Source organism: Archocentrus centrarchus, unplaced genomic scaffold (assembly GCF_007364275.1).
Source record: "Archocentrus centrarchus isolate MPI-CPG fArcCen1 unplaced genomic scaffold, fArcCen1 scaffold_43_ctg1, whole genome shotgun sequence".
Classification (NCBI taxonomy): domain Eukaryota; kingdom Metazoa; phylum Chordata; class Actinopteri; order Cichliformes; family Cichlidae; genus Archocentrus; species Archocentrus centrarchus.
Genome location: NW_022060269.1, coordinates 858604 through 878493, shown reverse-complemented (window position 1 = coordinate 878493; position 19890 = coordinate 858604). Strand labels below are relative to the sequence as shown.

General features: G+C 41.9%; 2 protein-coding genes across 2 annotated transcripts in view; one reads left to right on the top strand and one right to left on the bottom strand.

Moving 5' to 3' along the window:
- Positions 1–3201, top strand: part of LOC115777084 (M-phase phosphoprotein 8-like) — a 42566-nt gene extending 39365 nt beyond the window's left edge. Inside the window, exon 8 of the mRNA XM_030724904.1 lies at positions 279–3201. Coding sequence (XP_030580764.1) covers positions 279–429 — 151 coding nt within the window. The 3' untranslated portion in view covers positions 430–3201. The remainder of the gene's footprint in view (positions 1–278) is intronic.
- A 1725-nt stretch (positions 3202–4926) lies between these two features.
- Positions 4927–18607, bottom strand: LOC115777101 (endoplasmic reticulum membrane sensor NFE2L1-like). Its single transcript, XM_030724931.1, has 8 exons — positions 18525–18607; positions 16580–16933; positions 15450–15635; positions 9456–9518; positions 8675–8821; positions 8411–8570; positions 7398–7958; positions 4927–7255 (listed from the first exon to the last, which is right to left on the bottom strand). Exons 2-8 carry the CDS (start codon positions 16853–16855, stop codon positions 6300–6302), a joined length of 2349 nt encoding a protein of 782 aa, XP_030580791.1. The 5' UTR covers positions 16856–16933; positions 18525–18607; the 3' UTR covers positions 4927–6299.
- Between the last annotated feature and the right edge of the window lie 1283 nt (positions 18608–19890).

The following is a 19890-nucleotide window of genomic DNA, read 5'->3' as shown; positions in this document are numbered from 1 at the left end:
ATCCCATCCAGGTTAGGTGTCTGTTTGGTCTGATTTGTTTCTGATCATTTGTGGCCAAATACAATAATTAAATTAAAAATACACGTGTGGCATTTCTGTGTCTTTAAGAAATCCTCATATTGTCACCGCTTTGATTTTACAGAATAATGCACTGTTTATGATCTGCATAGCAAATATATGCAGTGTATGTAGGCCAGTGAGTCAGTTGGCTATGGTTTCAAAATAAAAGCATGGTTCTGGAAAGTAATTCGATTTTTCTCTTGGATAAAAACCAACAGGAAAAACTCAGATGAGGCCGACCTTGTCCCAGCCAAGGAGGCAAACGTCAAGTGTCCCCAAGTGGTGATCTCTTTCTACGAGGAGCGCCTCACATGGCACTCGTACCCCACAGAAGAGGAAGAGAAGAAAGATGAGGACAAAAAAGACTAGATTTTTAGAGGAGAATGAGGAAGAAGTGTGGCAGTGCAGGGCAGGAAATCAACTGTACAATGAAGTTTCATCCAAGTTGGCCACCTCTAGCAGCAACTTTGGCAGCAGAAGCGGGGAGAAAACTGCCAGTGTGGCTGACAGAGGGGGGGTAAGAATTGTTTTCCTGCCCTGCAAGGAGTTTTCAAAAGATGCTCCCACCTGTATCTCTGCTGAAAATGGATTTTTATTAATTAAAAAAAAAAGAAAAAAAAGAGGTATGGTGACACTTAGTTTGTTCCTTCCCCCCCCACCACATTTAATAATCAAGTGAACACAGTGAAAATTATTACTGGAGTGTTTGTCTCCTACACTTAGTGAAAAATGGCACAGAATGAAAGCTAGCTGTCGAGTTACCGCTCTGCCACACATTCGTGGCAGAAGCAAGCTGAATGTTTGGCTGTGACTCGCAACTTTGTTTCCTCTCCCAGTCAGCGCTCCTTATTTTAGACGTCCATGTTTGAAACCCCAACGACAGAAAAGCCGTGAAAGAAGGTGCCGAATTGTGGCAGAGAGAACAAAGTTTACATCCTCATGTTTTGTCAGGATACATCGGTGGGAAATTCTTTTGACTGGGATGGAGTGGGTGTGAGGAGTGAAAGAGTGGACAAACCATTTGTCCTTTTGGTATCTGTTCTATGTGCCACCTGTTTTCTGATCATTGTTGACGTGTTGATTTTAAACCCAATCACCGCATACTGACTGTTCATAGTGACAGGTTACAGACTTCATGAAGAGCCTTACACATCCTACCAGCCAGTGTGGCAGCTACGGATGTCACAGTGCAAGTGGACCAGTGGAATTCCATGATTCCCAATGCCAGATTCAATACCAATAAATAAATAAAAGCATTTCCACAAAAAAAAACTGCTGTATAGCTACAAAGGCTAGCTGCGATGACAGTAGCTCAGATGAAACAAATCTACTTCATGCTATAAGCTGTCAGTGTTCTTATTAGCTGCTAGTTTACAAGTATTTCAAATGTGGAGACTGGTACCTGGCACTGGTGGCTGGTTTGACTCCCAGACTGTTCAAGCCAGTGTTACCATTTTAGAATTGAGCTGTTTGTTACCTGATACTGTTGAGTGGGGTGTGCACACCTTTATAGCTACAGTGAGAGCCTCAACTGGCAGGTTACAGTTTCCAATTTCTGCTTAAGTTCCTTCAGGATCTGCAGGTTTTCACTCAGTCATTGAACTTGAACTGTGAGGAGATCAGCTGGAATGGAAACACCCCCCCCAATTGGCCGTGTCTTATGCTAACCTCTGGAATACTGCTGTCCTCTTTAACCCAGCTGTTTGTGGACATTGTATGCAGTGTTTCGTGTAAGCAAACTAGAGTATTATAATAACACTAAAGGCCCTTTCAGATATAGCATATGTAACATTGCTGACTTCATCATTCTGTTAAAGACACCGAGCGCTCATATGCTACATGTGATTTGTTTTGTCTTTTGTGCAAAGACTTCATGCTTTTTGGCAGCGCGCTTTGACTCGAGGGATGTGTAACTGTGCTGTTTGGGCAAAAAAACAAAAAAGTGTACCTCCTCTTGCACAGACCAGGAGAGTGACTAAGATTCCTGACTAGTCATGTGACCACACACCTTCAGGCTTGTGCCAAATTAGCCCCATCTAGTAATAGGTTGCTGTCTTAACTTTGACTTTTACAGAAAAGCAGTGCATCTCTGAAGGGGCCTAACTTAAGTTGTTCTGATTGGAGATAATCTGTGGAAACATTTCAGTGAACTAAATTCACTAAAAGTCAGCTGTAGTGTTGGGAAAAGAAGAGAGAAGCAGCCACACGATGATGAAGTGCTGGCTGAACTATGGCGGCATCGCGCTAACTTTGCTGCCACTTTGGCTGGTAGGTGGCGGTGTTTCCTGATGAGACACTGGCTCCATAGCAAACAGGTGGGGCTCACTGCTCGTGCAGGAGACGCTGGAACGTGTATCAAATTATCCTCGTTTCCACTCCCTTGTTTTTAACCTTCACACATTCAGCCACCTGTGTTCTCTGGGCTGTATTATTTGCGCTCGCACTGCCCGGGCAACACTCAACACACAGTATTCTTTGGCATTCTCTGCTTAACACACATTTTGGTGAATAAAATGGGATGCATCTTAAAAATGTTTTCATGCTTAGCAGAATCAGTTTAGGAAATACTTGTCATGTACTTTGTGTTGAATGTAGCCCGGCTGTGTGTATTTCTATGTATACTGTATTAAAGTTAGAGAAGTAGCTGGCACATCTGGGTAAGCTAGTTCAAACCAGTTCATACTGTAGGTGGTGTTTTGCTGTTGTCGTTGATAATGGATGAGTTGTCCTGATGTTCTTCTTTTACAGTGTCTCCATTCATTTGGATAGTCTAGCTTATCTTTATATACATAATCTAGTAACCCCTGAGGCTACATGCAACCAGACCAGATACAGGTCTCTATAGTTAACATTTAAATCCAGCATATTAGGCTAAACTAGTTTTTTGGTTTTTGTTACTGTTGCAAGTCTTGAAGGTATGTTTCTGAAACATCCTGCACCCTGACTGCTTCACCACTGACTGAAAGGAACTGAACTATCTGCACCCGGATCTGCTGCTTAGCTTTTTCCATCTCGTCTCAGAAACGTATTTTCTGTTTTTAGTGGGTTAGCTTGTGTTGTCCTGTTGCATGTTTTTCTTTTGCAATGTTTCTGATGGACATTTAACTGTTTTGAACAATAAAATGTTTTTCGTTTTCTTAATATTTTTGCTTCAGAGTCTTAATGTATACAAAAAGCATATTGGTACAGGGTGAAAGTAGAAGAACCAGATTGCTTATTTTTCTCACAAGGATAAAATATTGAAGGTGCAAATGCAGTAGACAATCCAAACCATGACTGGCTGACCTCCAAAGTCCAGTTTGTGTAGTTTGATTCCTTAGTTGCTGGAATCAAACTTAGTTGCTTCAGTGGGCTCCTGGTGTAATATCCATAACAAGTTTATATTAGCCATAAAATAAAATTTGTTGAAGTGTTTGTACACTTGAAAGTGCAAACAAAAGAAAAGGAGCTGAGATGCTGAAATCAACTGAAGGTCTGGGTCAAGTGCAGTGTGAATGCAGGGGAGTGTTGGGGGGGCGGGGGTCGTGATCAGGTATGGCACAAGGCAATTTTGCTTAGTTTGGACCCTTAAACTTTGGGTTTCTATAAGGGCTTGAAAAGATTCGAGATTTTGTATCTTCCAAGCTCTAATCTTATGATGAAGATGAGAACTTGGACATAAGTACAATCTAAGTTGATACAGTAAGATCAAGTTTTGTAAGAGCACATCAGAATAAAGCCCCAGAAATAATGCCAAAATTCATCCTGCAGCTGCTCTCTTTACAGGTCTCCACAGCAGAACATCTGCCTCCATCTCACCCAGTCCCCAGCATCTTCATCATTACCAACCCTCTGCATGTCCTCCTTCACTTCAACCATGAATCTTGACTGTGGTCTTCTTCTTTTCATCCTGCCTGGCAGCTTTTGTCCCATGTATCCACTGCCCCCCACCCCCACATGTCCAAACCATCTCAACCTTACATCTCCATCTTTGCCTCCAACGTGCTCGACGTGGCGATGTGCTCATGTCTAATCCTGTCCATCCTGCTCACTCCCAGTGAAAATCTTAGCATCTTCAGCGCTGCCACCTCCAGCTCGGCCTCCTGTCTTTTTCTGTGCCACAGTCTCCAAAGCATCCAATACTGTCCTGTGAACCTTCCCTTTCACTCTTGCTGCTGAGATCAATGACTGTTAAGAGTCATCAGAATTTTATCATCTCTTTATAATTTGTTCGAGGTCACGTTAGAAGTGGAAACTGAACTCAGCAGAAGAATTGGCTATTACTTTGTGCTGGAGCTCATACTCAGACCAACACACTACAGCTGGTTAATGACAACATATTCAGCTCCTAAGTTAAATGGATAAGAAATTGCTTTATTGGTCCCACAATGGGGAAATTTCAATGTAGCAGCAGCAAGGTGCAGCACAGTAAGTATAAACACAATAAGTAAGTATAAAAAGATAAAAATAAATAAACAATAAAAAATACAGGAGGTAGGGTATAAAGAATAATAATAAAAAAATTGATAAAAACTATAAACTATGTACGGTATAGACAATATAAATAAATTATACCAGGCATATGTACTAAATATTTAGCAGCAAGGAAGCTCCTGGTTTGAACCATGTGCTCAGCTGGAGCCTTTCTGTGTGGAGTTTGCATGTTCTCCCTCTACCTGCTCTGGCTTCTTCTTACAGTCTGGAGACATGCTTGTGTAGTTGTGTGTGTACCCTGCTCTCACCAGGAGTCAGCTGGGACAGGCCCCCGTGTCTCCCATGACCAGAGACAGAACACTGCTCACTGCAAAGAAACACTTTATTTTTCATTTATTTTTTATGTTTTTATAATATTACAAAAGTTCCCAAGTCCTTGAATACCAGCAAGCACATTGGGCATTAACAAAATACAAACTCATCGAGGCTTATGCCATCAGTGGTAGTAAAACATGCAGGTGGGAAAGTTCAAGCTTTCAAAGATTCTCATTTCCCTGCTCCTCTCTGCCTTAAAGGGACCACAGACAATCACAGTCCTTTGGTTCCATCCGCTATGTGACGCACTGAAAGCCCATTCCAGTGTTTTCCAGAGATTTGACTGCATGCGTATATCACAGTCTACCTGGTTGTGTTAATTCCTGAGAAAATCCCTGTTAATTTTCCTTTTTTTGCTAACAAATCAATTACTTAACAGTTTGCACGACTTCAGTAAAACTCATCATCTAGTCTCATGGTTTAATGGCAAAATCTGTCATTTCTACTACAGTAAAAATGTACATACTACTACAGTTAAATATACATGTGTTTGAGGAGTCTGACACACATTATGAGACATCAGTCCTGAAACACTAAGCATACAACAACATTGCACTTTTGTCAGTTGACTGCAGCATACTCAGTCTGTCATCCATTCAACATTTCCAGTGTCAGACGTTATCCATCATGGAGCATGATGTTGGTAACATTTAATATTTTTGTTGGATATATGAAATGCTACAATTTTCTCATATAGCTTATTTGGCCAAAAATGAGCTTTTTGTGAAATGTCCTCAGTAACCTTCTCAGTCAGTTACGTGTTCTTAACACACTGATTTAAAGTAGGGACAATATTCAGGAAGTTTCTTTGTTTTTGTTTTTTTACATGCAATACCATAAAGCTTCCAACATGGCTATAATTTAAAATATACATCTGAATATTCTACCTGTCTTTGAGTTTTGGTGACTGGCATAATTAATTTTGTCTGTGCGGTTACAGAGCAGTCTGGGAACTACACTCAGGTTCAATCTCCAACCCAAGTCTCCACCCTGTAGACTTCCTGCATCAACTACTCGTCTTCACTGGCCTGCAGTCAGCGTAGTGTCTACGACTGCTGGGCCCTATTTGCTGGCAGCAAGGATCCAGCCTGGCTGGCTGTTGAATACAATATTTTTATGAGTCTCGCCCAAAATAAATTCTTAGGCACTGAACTAGCATTCTAGAACGATGGTCCCAGGTTCTCTACCCACTTAAGTAGACGCTCAAATTATCCCAAAGCTTAACAGAGACTGAATTCAAGTCTTTTTTTATTTCCTATTCCATTTCAGCTTCCTCTATCCATCCATCATCCCGAAAAGTCATTGCCACCAGGGGTACATGCTTGTTTGTTTGAGGTTTTGGACACTCAGGAACATTTCTTCAGAAGAGGTAAACAACTCCCGGGGTCCTTCCTCACCAACCCGTTCCCTCCTTCCTTTGGTGTGTTCACACTCCCTTTTAAGGAACCTCTTTACATTCTTGACGTTTCCTTCTTGTCCCTATGGTTCTGTTTCTTACGGTTTCTTCCATTGGGTTTGAAATGAAGCATGTACTCTGTAGCATCCAGGGGACTCCCTTCCTCGCCCACCAATCTGGAAAAGACTTCTTTGTACAGCATTTCCAATTGGCGTCTCATTTCCTGCAGATTCCTCAGGGTTTCCTGTTTTTCTCTTAGTAGCCGTGAACGGTGACGCCTCAAAGTGGACACATCGTCCTCCAGGCCCAGCAGCACATCTTGTTTCCTTTTCCTGCAGTTCTGGGCCGCTATCTTGTTCTTACCACGACGTCGTATGTCCCTGATGAGAGTAAGCTGCTCCTCATTGAGCTGGTAATTGGACAGCAGGTCATTAAACTCCTCTACTGGCAGATTAACAATTAGCTCATTGGAGAAAGGGATCTTCAGAGCTTGTGCATGGTGCTTATCCCGACTCCAAATTTTGTTCTTGGAGATGGGTCTAGAAAAGGAGCAGCGGTAAGGTTTGGCACTTTCGTGTCGTGGAGCAGATTTGGTGTGTTTGGTGGGCATCTTGCCAAGGGGGAGAGAACAGGCAGAGGACCAGGGCTGGTTGTATGTGTGGTCATGGCCGATATGCTCTAGCTGGGAAAACCCATGAAATAGACAGTGATCACCATAGTTGGGAGGAACAAGCTTATTTTCATTTTCAGGATACGCCCCTCCTACTGCCCCCAGCTCCTCCTCTTCCAGCTCTTCCTGCTTTATCATCATTTCTACTTCCATATCTGAACCAACTAAGCCATCCTCAGCATCTTCATCCTCATCTTTGGAGAAGGGACTTCCCATAGCTGATGAAGAGGATGTTGATGAAGAGGAGGAGGAATAAGAGGCTTCAGAAACACATGGAGAAGCAGGGCTGTGGCTGAAGTCCAAGGAAAGTCCAGAGTCTGAATCTGGCTCATCCTCACCATCTAGGAAGGTTAAGGTTAAAGGAAGGTCAAAGTAAGTTTCACAGTTTCATTGTGTTTACTTGAATTTTTGAATGATCAAGCTCTTTAAAGAACTGTACACAGTTACACATTTTGTAAATAAAATAGTTACTATATTGTCTACCTGTGAAATTGCCTTGATGATGTGTTGATGGTTGGCCAAGATTTTCTTCCAACCTGGCTGCCATCTCAGGATTGAATCCTTCCTCCAGAGCCAGGTCCAACAATCTAATCTCATTCAAAATGGCAGCGTCCTCTAAGAGATCACTAAGTGGAATAGGAAGATCATCATCATTGTCTTCGTCCACAAGTACACGACCGGAAGGAGATCCCAGAAGGTCTTGGGTCATAACATTCCCTTCCAAAGCTGGGGTGAAACCGGCAGGTTGAAAGTAAGCATCAGTGCCGGGAAGATTTTCAGGTTCCATCCGAGCCACGGCAACTTGTGTTAACAAATCGATAATGAAGGGAGACGTGTTTTCTTCTGCTGTTAGTCCCATGCCGAAGTCTTCAGAAGGATCTTCTGCAAGCAGATCTGTTTGGTCTGGAGGACTATTCAAGGGATGTGCATTGATGGTATTCAAAGTCTCCTGTATGTTCAGTGCTGAATCGTGATCGTCCAACTCTGCAATAGAGGTCAATGGGAGCAGGGCTGGCTCTGAGTGGTTTTGAGGCTCCAATAAACCTAGAGAGAGTTGGGTATGGTGGCAAAAAATTAAAAAATGTAGTATTTGCAACAGAGTGGAAGAATCACTCACAGGATATTCTGGAAACAAGAGAACCCAATTATATCATATTTTTATAAAATGTTTGGCCCTTATATGATAGTTTTCTAAAGGTTTCCAAAGGTTATGTGAAGTCACATGTTCAGATGAGAGTGGTCAATGTTTATACTATTTTTAAAGACCAAAAAATTCTTTAAGTTAAGCTCAAGGTCCTGAATCTCTTACTATCAAGCACCTCCGCCCATTACTGAAGGTCAGAAGATATTTTTAAAAGCTATGGAAACAGTAAGTAGTTAACAACTTGTGTTGAGAATTTTTTGTCAACGTTTGGCTTCCAAGAACAAGAAAAACCCTTAAAACTGAATTTGAAGTTTTGAAGTGTATGGATGGTGTTTATAATTAAATTAATTACCGTGCTGCAAACGAGTGTCCATTAAACGGGCATCCTGATCAGCCTCTGTAACAACGTTGTCACAGGTGTACTGAGACACTGCTCCAGACTCAATACCTCGAAAGGTTCCAGACTGTCTTGAATCTAGATCGTGGTCGAATGTCATGTCCACGTCTGTGTTCTGGAGGGTGAAGATGAGAAATGTATCTAAATTCATTGTATATTGATTTTTATACTTTTATCTCATTCTGTTTAACAAATATATTTTCATCTATTTTTATTCACCTCAGGCTCCATGATAGCTAGCAGATCCTGCCAGTGGAGCTCCAGGTCCATGGAAGGGTTATCAGTGGGGATGATGGGGGGCAGGAAGGACTCTCTGTTTGAGGGCTGACTCTCCAGGTCCTCCGTTCTACCAATAACATCACTTAACTGAGGGCAAAGTAACCAAAAGAAATTCTGAGCACTGTTAAAGGGTAAGAAGAAGACTATAAATGAATGAAAATAGAAGGGACTATGGTAGTCTCGAGAGCCTGGAAGAAAAAAACAAAAAGGCGACTGGACCCCATCATGTAACCTACTGAGGTCACCTGAAGTAAGGTGTGAGTGGGGTTTGAGGCGGGTGGAAAAGGACCTCAAGACTACATTGTAGGGGGCTGATAGCTGGTATGGTAAGCCACCTGTTTGATAATGGTCGTTCACAGTGGAACGTCCCAGGCACCTCAACCCCGACTCACACCTTACTTCAGGTGACCTCAATAGGTCACATGATAGGGTGGGGCAAGGCCTCAAAGTGATTTCACTCGAAATGCCTTTTTTCACACCTTGGCTCATGTGATGATGCATATGATTAACCACCACCTCCAAAAGGGACAACCTCCAGTAGGGTTTAGATACCTGGGACTCTCCAACTTTTGGTGTTAGATCTAAAGAAGCCTCTTGGATGAAGTGAAACCTCTTCAAAAAAATTAAAGACATCCAGTCGCCTTATTTTCAAGCTCTTGAGACTACCGTAACCTGGATGACTGAGAATCTACACAGACAAAGGGCTATGGTAGCAGCTTACTTGTTGGTCCTCTGTGAAGAGAAAGGTTTCCTCCAACAACCTCAAACACTCCTGGAGGGAAGTCTGAGGGAAGAAAAAAGAAAACTGAGTTTGACTTATCTGGGTGTCTAGCAGTCCACCGTTGAAATTCTGTCCTGAAAGTTATTAACCTTAGTTAGCACTTGACTTTGATGGCAGCATGTTAGCATTTAACTTTCAGTAACATATCTTTATTGGATAACTTTTGGATTGTTCTTCCAGTTGCTGGCAATCAAAGAATGAAAAAGTCCTACAGTTGTCACTGACTTTCATGCAAAACAAATTATTCTTTATTCATCTTCAGTTGTAGTTTATGTTTTGGAGCCAAGCATCATTTGCTAGCATGTTATCATTGGCATTGAATATAGTCAACATAACATCTCTTAAACATCAGGCTGCTAAGATTGTGACTGTGCCTCAGTTTACCCTCACAGAGCTGCTAGCCTAGCTGTGCACTCTACTTGCTAAAGACTTTGCCACAAATTGAAATCTCATATTTGAAGAACTATAAGGCCAAAAGTACATGTAATATACTTTAATGTCAGACCTGCTGTAATATCAGGAACATTGTTTCACTGTCCAAATGCAGACCCAATGGTCTATCTTGAACACTGTAATAAATGGTGTTCCTTTCTTTTTTATTGTTTTCCATTAACAGTTGAGCACACAATGAGACACATCAGTGGTCTGATTTGGTGTTAGGGCTAAACCTAACCCTGTATGTTTGGCAAAAGAACAAAAAGACTGTTGTAAAATGTAAAAAGGTTTCGAGTTTGAATGATTTTTTTTCTGTTCCCTAACTGCCAAAACCTGGGAGAAGAATTTCATATTTCAAAAATTCATATTTTGAAGGCAGGGGGGTTACAGTTGGGGTATTTGGTAAAAAAAACTTAGATCAAGGACTGGTGGCTCTATTTTATTTTTTAAAATGCTTTCTCTCTTGTTAATGATTTATGAGACAGGAGTCTGCAGTGAATGTTTTATTTTGAAATTTTAGAGGCTGCATCGTTGACATATTCTTCCTGTACAGCTTGATCTGCTCTCTGCTGCTTGACAAGGATTCCCTCAAAAATATGCCAACATCTATTTTTTATGAGAGCAGAGTGGACAGCTGCTTCTGAAACATCTGATGCAATCCCAAGCACTGGCAGGACTGACCGCAGCCTGCTCAGGAGAGCCGCACCACAGGCAAAACAGAGCTCTGTGGCCCCGAGTGAAATTCACACATACCTTATGTGTGAAAACAGCTTTTACTTATAGTTAATAGAGGGGCCACTTTCAAAAATGACCAAAAAATGTCTAAGATGGTAACTGATTTGTAATAATTTACCATAACAGCCATGCAGTAATACGTGATAAACGAGCGATTATGTCATTAAAACCAGCAACTACTGCTCCCAGGAGGCTTCACACTGTAGATTACTAATGTAGATCACATTACATTTGGTCATTTTGAAGTCAAATCATTTTTCTGTTTTACCAGGCAACAGACAGACAGGCTGGCTCAGAATATCTTTAACCTTATCCTGACCTGGTTGGGGGCTATTGAGACAAACCTAAGACCCCCAGCAGCTGGCCGGCAGGGACAAACATGTGGTTTTGAACATGCAGTATATAGGTCATGGCTAAGCTGCTGCTCCATAACATGAGTCCAACTCAGTGCCTGATTTTGAATCCTGATCATTCCGTTCATCACGATTGCTAAACTGTTTCAGTGGTGACTAGAAATGTAACTATGTATTTATTTACTCATTTCAATTATCAGTTTATCACTACCTGCCAGTGGCGGATCTAGGATTTTTCTGAGTAAGGGGCCATCAAGGGGCCACAGTATTCATAGAGGGGCCAAGTATTTGTGGTAGATGTGGTGATATACCCGCCTGAGACTGACCCTTTCTTTTCATATTCTTCTCTATCACTGCCAAACATTATAGTTAATGTTAACACACAAATGCAAATGACAAAGAAGTACATGAAATAGTGAAATGCTAACATTCATGTCCAAACACAAGTAGTGCCTCAGTTAACATTACTCTTAACTAACTTTGCTTCTTACTTTAATGTTTATAAGACTTGCGCTGTGACAGCTGTGAGTAAAAAGGGATTTATGACTTATCATTACCAACAAACTCCTCAAACTGGCATCGGTTGTCAGTTAAAAAAAACTCTCTACGACATCGTTCAGATCTTTTTCTTCTGTAAGCTTTATTCACGCTGGACATTCCTATTTGGCTCATTAGCGCTACTGGTGTTTCGGCATGGAATTGCATCCACCTATAATTTGATCCTCGTTCTCGGACAAAGGACAGAAGAGTGACAGGACAGGGGCACTTCAGGGGGCCAATCAGATTTCAGATGGGGCCAATGCCCCTGTGGCCCCGCCCTTAGAACCACCCCTGCTACCTGCTGCTCCTGTTTACTCCATATTTCAGTGTGCCTTTATTTACAAGCATGCTGGCTCGTTGTTTGCGAATGTCTGAAGTGCTGCTGTAAACAGGAGGGATTGCAAAACCCAGGGATGTCAGTGTGTGTCAATAAGCAATAAGTTAGTTATCAGGTTTCAAAACAAGCCAGTCAGTCACAAGGCTAAAGGACACTAATAAGCCGTTTATTCTGTATGCGTGTGCCTGCTTGTGTGTACGCGTGCTACTTGATACTGCTGGCTGAAGGGGAATTCAAAAACACCATTCCATTCATTTTCATTTTGATGAAGAGGGGATATCAGACCCACATGTACTCAGAGCTCTATCAAGTTGGTAATGTTCTGTTTGTGTGTGAGAGAGAGAGAGAGAGAGAGAGAGACTGCAGTAAAGTGACACTGAGCTTCAGCTCCTCATAACCAACAGTCCTGTATGATCAGAGATTTTTTCATTTTCTATCCCACCTTCTGCCCTGTGACAGCTAAGACAGGCACCAAGCTCAGTGAGAAGGTGGCAACTGTTGGAGCGATTATTCAGAAATGGAAGAAATATAAAATGACCATTGGTCGCCCTCAGTCTGGAACTAGATGTTAGATCTTGCCTCATGGGGTGAGGATGATCGGTGGATCAGCCCAAAACTACACAAGAGGAGCTTGTTAATAACCACAGTCACCAAGAACATCCTCGGTAACACACGACGCTGTAATGGACTGAAATCAGTAGAGTGTCCGCAAGGCCCCCCCCTACCCAAGAAAGCACACATGCAGGTCCATCTTAAGTTTACCAGAGAACATCTAAATGATTCAGAGAAGGCTTTGGAGAAAGTGCCGTGGTCACTGGAAAAGAAATGTTGAGTATGACCTGAATAACACGGACAGTCAAGAACGGAGGTGGAAACACTATGCTTTGGTTTGCTGTGGTTTTCTGCTGAGGGTGCAGGACGACTTCACGCCCGTGTCAGTTACCGAATAACTTACAAACACAACAGTGCAACATAATACTGCAGGAAAACCTTGTGTATGTCTTATCACTGTTTTGTTCAGTTTGTGCATACAGTAGAGCCCAAGAATGAGCTTCAGAGAGCACAAGCAACAGAATCCCATTTCTTACATCAGTTTTCTTTAGTTGTTCAAGGGTGTGTAGAATCCTGGGAGATCCTGGCAGAGCATTTCACATATAACCAATAAGATTTGTGAGCTCTTTTCTCCAGCTAAATCCATCAAAACAGAAAAGTCTAGACCACAGCTACAGGTCTTTGTCCATGAACACAAGAATTTTCCCCTTCTTTGTCCTCTTCTTATCAACAGGAAAGAGTAATATCACTTTCATTAATTCCATTCAGCTGGAACTGGAACCACGAGCAGCACAGTGGCTTTTTTACGCTTTGTAAACTTCGAACTGGCAGTTTTGTAACTACAGCTTTGAAGCACAGAAACTTGTACCTAGAATGCACCGCACATGCAAAGTTCAGTTGTGTTAAGATTTTTAAAACATGTCCTGTTTTTAACAGTATGCTTTAATAGGAGACCATATGGTGAACAAGCTGAAATAATCAGGGTTCCTACAAACAGCCGTGTGTGTCAGTACGAACAATTTCCCAGATGTTGTGCAGTGCTCCAGTAACATTCCCAGTAATACAAATTTTCTCCTGTTACGCTGTTTGACACCAGAACCCTGATTCACTGCTTCACATAATTTTGTTTCATGCTGCCTGTGTGTGTGTGTGTGTGTGTGTGTGTGTGTGTGTGTGTGTGTGTGTGTGTGTGTGTGTGTGTCATGTCCTGACTGGACATGCCAGCCAGCATGTGGGCTATTTTTATACTGTACATTCTGTTTGTTGGCATTGGTCACAGTGTTTTGTTTAGTCATAACTTCGTGTGTGTAACCCTGTCCATAGTGATTACTAAATACTGTAAAATATTTTTTTCCTGCAGAGACCCATGGAGATCTTTATATGGATCTTTCGAGAACCACAATTCCAGTCTAAACCCTTAACACTGTAAGTCTTGGGGCTTGCATGATGGATCGCCATGAATTCAACAAGTTACACTGTGGAGCGGTTAGCAAGCTGCTACCATAGACTGTATGGGTACAATACACAGACTCAGATACCTCTGAATTAGTGCTTAGTAACAGACTCTATATCTCACAGCAGGCCACACTGTTTGTCATTAGTAATGCTCCGAAAGGTACCAACGGCACAAACGCATCAGAGAGGTCCAATTAGCAGTGAAACCTAGCAGATAGCTATGGGTTACACTGCTAATTGGACACCTGTCAAAGAGGCCGGGCCCTAACTTTTAAGCCTGAGCTAAATGGACAAGTTCAGCTTGCAGTTTCCTAATGTGTTGTACCATTAAGTGCTGCACATGAAGCACACAAATGACATTTAATTACTGTGGGAAAAAAACGTCACTGCGAGAACAGCAAGAAGGACCCAAAAGATAGAAGGTTGTTGGCCACACGACCAAAACAAGGTGCCAAAAGATCTAAAAAGCTGCACAGGGCTGAGGAAAACGGTTATGGCAGGTAACAACAAATTATCATCATCGTCACAGTTCTCTATTTAAAACCCTGGTTAGTGTGTCGGTCTGGAGCGGTGGGAAAAGAACGACCTTTTTCAAGCTCGTTGGAAACTTTAGATTCCCGTTCTTATTTACAGTAAGTTAGAGCAATCCAGTTGCTGCAGACATTTGGGTTGGTGGGTCGGCAGCTACAGCTGAATGAGTGCTGAGCCAGAGCACATTTTCTCTTCAGCAGGCTCTTTCTATTGTGCAGTTTCAGCTGCATTGATTGTATTGCTTCAGTTTCCTGGTGAGGTCATGTGTGGTGAGGTGAGGTTTCCTAGTGACTCATCTATCTCTGACTCATTCTCACATGACTTAAGCTCAGTTTTTGGTGAAAGTCAATAACAAAAACAGCACTGTAGACAGTAGGTTCGGACACACTTACCCATTCGTATGAACTTTTGACTGGTACTGTATGTAAATAATGACTGTTGGTTTCTATTCATTCATAAATATTTACACTGCTACTTCAGGGCCAGTATGGTTGGGCCCACAGACTTCTAGAATTTGCTAATGTTTTACAAGCAGATGATTTTGACTTCTACGAGCAGCTCACTTGACTTTACTCACACAGCGTATCCTAATGATTTGGAGATCCCCGACTTTTTCTTTTAGCACGTTTGTGGTTTTAAGTGGAACTATTTGATGGATGGGTACAGCTCAAGCATATCAGCATGCTCACTCATCCTTGCTGTGCCTCAGTGCATATAAAATAGTGCTTGTCAGGCACATGGTACAAAACACTTCCACTTTCATGAACCAAAAGTGGAACTTTCACGGCCGTTTCATACAGCGATTGTTGGGATTTAAGGCTGTGCGTTTTCGTGTGGGACCACGCTGATATTTTATCACAGAATATGTAATAAACTTTGCACAGTGGTTCAAACATAGGACAAAACTTTGGTTTGCACACAGAACATGAAAATAAACAAAAATAATTGAAGACCATTTTTACACCTTTCAACACAGTTTGAATGAAGCTGATGTACCTCTGTATCCTCCTCGTCCTCCTCTTCATCCTCAAGTCCAGCTCGTGGCTCCAAAGGCTGTACAGTCAGGTCTCTCTCTGCTTCAAGAGGAGCTCTCTCAAGCGGGGAGGCCTGGTCTGGACATCTGATGGGGAGGGGATCAGGCTCCCGCTGGACCAGCCACGTCTCCAGTTCTGCACGTGGAACCTGTGGCGAAAGGTTCAAAATTCTACACATTTTTTCTTATAAAACTACAGAAATCCTACCAAAAACACTCTGGTCTCTCCCACAAAAGCTAAGCTCCATATCTTGAAGAAAGAGAAAACCATCAAAACCAGGGCCATGGAATGATAAAACGAATGAAATGTGCCAAACACTTCAGCTTCTTACACTTCATAATACTGAATTTGAAAATGTTTTTTTAAATGATGTTTTTGAGATTTTAATGTTTTTTTCTGTAAATCAATTTTCCATTAGAAGTTTTTATTAATGAATTTATTAATGAATTTCACTTCTTATTGTCCATTAAATTACCAAATAATAATTACTTTATTAATTACTACATAAATCAATTAAAAAGTCATTTGTGATTGAATGTACATATTTTCTTTCACAATTCATTATTAAAATCATAAAATGCCTAATTTACATGTGCATGACTCTCCTTCGCTTAACCCTCCAAATTGGAGGGGAAGGCGAAATGTCAAAAAAGTAACTTGAAGGGCCAAATTATATGTTATTTTTGACATAAATTCGCAGACCGGATATAGGGGCAGGGCCGGAAGCGGCCCGCGGGCCGGGAGTTTGGGCACCCTTGCCCTAAGGAGTTTGCTGGTGACCTGGTGGATTTTAAGAGGTAAATGAATCGGCTAAGGAGATTAACTTTAAAGGTGTCAGCAGACAAGTTTCTTGGCTCAGACTGAGCTACTCCATGTTTCCCTTGTTTCAAGTCTGTATATTAAGCCAGGCAAATCTGCTGCTGGCTGCAACTTCTTATTGTACAGCCCAACATCTATCTATAGCCTTATGTAAGAGTACTGGTAAACTGTTCTTTTAATCCTGAGTATTACATACGCTTACAATCTTGTAATTGAAATCCCATGTAAATAAACCTAAAGAAATAATGATAGAGAAAATAAATGTTTTTCTACTTGTAGTCTGTCCAGAGACCAGGTCCAGCCCAACAGCCTTTGTGCTCTGGAGAACCCATCCAGGTCTACACTCTTGGGGTGCAAGCCTTCCTCCAGCTGATTACGCAGGTTGTGGAACTGCGTCTGGGTCAGGGCTGAGGTTGGACCCAGGATCATCTCGTGCAAGGAGGGAGGGAGGTAGGGCTCCAGTCCCACGTCCACCATCACTCCACAGAGGCTCAACATGATGGCCATCTGGATAAGGCCCTCAGTAAAGTATTTCTTGAGGTACAGCATGGTTTTGGATGGAAACCAGACTATAAAGGTTGATGTTGGTCACCACCACTGTGGTGTTTCTTCTTTTGTGTGGTTCTTCTGCAAGAAACAAAAGGAAACTCTTTTAGGCTCTGCTCTGTATGATGGCTCAGTGGAAACGTAGAGAAGCAAAATACACCAAGTCTTAACACAACAACTATAAAAGGCAATTTGCCAATTGTTGTTAGATTTTGTTTCTTATATAATCAGTACAATATATTAAATACATATTTGTCTACTGCATATGAAAATGCATTTTTAATAACCTGTAGAAACATACAGACACGTCTTACTAAATGAGTCACACCCATATCAAGACCTACAGCCTGTTTAGTATCATGAAATAACCTAACACGCCTGGACTGTGGGAGAAAGGTGAAATGTTCCCAGAGTACAGAAAAGCCCCAGCTGACCAAGAGTTTCCAAACCAGAACCTTCTTACTTTTAGCAGCAGTGCAAACCCGTGCAGACCCATGCTGCCCAGGCAGCTTCTGTCCTTCCCACAAGTTCACAAAGTCTGATTGTTTTAGTTAGAACTCTGTTACTGATACTCTCTGTATCACTACTAGAATTAGTTTTCAATTAGTCTATAATTACAGCTACTATGTTTACTACATCCCCACCATTACGCTGTTGATAATAACTAATAATAGCTATCAAATCTAATCTTCTACTGTCAGTGTATCCTGCCTGAGAGCAGCTGAGAGCTTTGACAGTTAATATGAGGAGATAAGGCAGACGGGCACACTGACTGGGCAGGGCTGGCCTGTATCGCCACTCTCAGTAACTTCGACCTACTTCTAGAAAGTCTTTGGTAACCACCTGCCTGTCCCACCCTGCCTGCGTTACTCACAGCAGCCACATGATGTAACTGCCAATGTTTGCCTGGAAAAACTCTCTCCATGTACCCCATCCAAGCAACTGGGTTTACTTTTTCCTCCCTGGTAACCTGTTTAGAGAAGGGGAACTGAACAACAGACTGACAGTGGAGTTTGAAAACTTTTCAGTACCACCTTAAAACCCAGAGGAAAAAAAAAAAAAAACTAACTGTAGTATTAGTGCTGGGGAAATGAAAGAGAGTCTGGTGTAACATCAGCTTTAAGATTTTCATCCCACAGGCTCAGTTTTTAAAAAATGTAATTTTAATCTGTTCTTTTTAACTGTTCTCTTATGCTGGATCCATAATCAATTGGCACTGTATGTGGCACCTAGCAAACGTGGCAGTATTCCCTCTATGTTCCTCATTTGAGTTCATTTGTAAACTGCTATTGCCTTTTGCATGTATTATGTAATATTGCCTCTTGCAGTGAGATCAGGCTGGGTTGTAAATATGACGGGAATCTAGCGGTGGGAGAGTCGGAGCAACAGGTCACAATGTTTCCGATCATCCCGATAACTGGGACACTTTATCCCGGAGACGCTGTTCTCTCATTTGATGCAGTCACAGAAGTACCCCACAAAAACACACTGACAACACAACAGGAGCTCAGCCCGTGTGGCTACATCATAACAACATTACCGCCGTGATTCCGCGGGCGACTCCCAAACGCACCCTCGGACACAGACAAAGGTAGACATGAGCTAATAACACAAAAGCATCACCATCTGAACAAGCGAGGATAACGGAGGGTATGAAAGGAAGCGGTCTTACCAGTTGTGTATTCAGGGTGTTTCGCAGCGCATCAACGTGCTCTCGTTATTTCTGCCACTCTCCCGGCTTCGGTTTCACTTAAGTAGAACCGGCACGGAGGGCGGGACCTTCTTAAAACTGCACCCCCGTGATGACGTGTCATAATAAACACGCCCTAAAAAAAATACATTAAAAAAAAATCACTGGCGCGTGTTACTGAAAACAAGCAGGAACATTTCTGCTGTCAGCTGGTCTCGTGATTGGTCTGTTTCTCCCAACGCTCAAAATAAGACTGAAGACTAAATGGAGGTGTCTGTATAACAAATCATTATACGGGTATTATATACACTACCACACTTTTCACCGGTACTGCGTATAACTGATTTTATAGCAACACCCCCAAGACTGAAAATATTCTGTTTGTCTACAACCAAAGTTGTACAAAGAAACTGAGGCTAACAAGCAAGTCTGAACCTAAGCATGCACCTGCAAAAACCCAGCAGGAATGGACCAATCAGAGCACAGAAGCACTAAGCAAGACACAAATCAGTTGTGGAAGTATGAAAGGGTTAGGGTTAGGGTTACATAGACTCACATTGTTGTCCGTCACCTTCCAGCAAACAAGGAGTTTCTCCAGAGCTAAACAATATCAACGTTTTCAAGTGCTTGACAGTCGATGTTCCACACCTTCAGATACCCCTCAGGGGCCACAAACCAATACTGCTCCTTTTCCCTGTGTGCACTTTGTTCTGACCGTGAATCACCACTCACCTGAAAAACCACAGGTACAGACACAAGTTAAATGTAACAGTGTTAAAGTAAACACTGTTTTTATAACTTTGGTTGAGGTAAGATAGGAAAGTGTTTGACACATTTTTTATAACATTTTTACCAGCTCAGATGTCATTTTGACTAAACAAGTATCATCAATATCCTAACCTGATGACCAAATCAGATGTAGCTGTGAAACCAACCAAAAAATCTTTGAAAAATCGCTTTAAGTGTGTTTTTCTGTCAGTGTGTTTGTGTGTGAATGACAGTGAGAGTGAGACCACTGCCTGCTGTTAGGAAAGTACACACTGCAGCTCCGGTGTATTGGTAACACATGAGGCACTGAAATTGCAGTTTAATTAAAAAAAAACAGGCATGTCAATTGCTAGTTAGTTTTAGCATATTTCTTCATCTGATGCTAAATGAAATGTAAACGATGCCCCGACAACCTCATCAGTGAAGTAACACTGCAACCCCCCCCCCCCCCCGAGTGGCATCAATGAAAAGTCCATGGATCTAATTTACAGACAACAGCAAATAAAGTTCCAGCTTTTGCTAAAGCGATCACCTCCCAGCAGCTTTCACTTCATGTTCATGTGTTTGTCTTGCTGAGTGA

What these genes read in the sequence shown, in the direction of transcription:
- LOC115777101 (XM_030724931.1), bottom strand. Translation starts at nt 16,855, where the DNA reads ATGCTGTACCTCAAGAAATACTTTACTGAGGGCCTTATCCAGATGGCC. An exon ending in TCTTCACAGAGGACCAACAA is followed by an intron (nt 8,822 to 9,455) that starts GTAAGCTGCTAC and finishes CTTTGCCCTCAG; the next exon opens with TTAAGTGATGTTATTGGTAG. An exon ending in TCATCAAGGCAATTTCACAG is followed by an intron (nt 7,256 to 7,397) that starts GTAGACAATATA and finishes TAACCTTCCTAG; the next exon opens with ATGGTGAGGATGAGCCAGAT.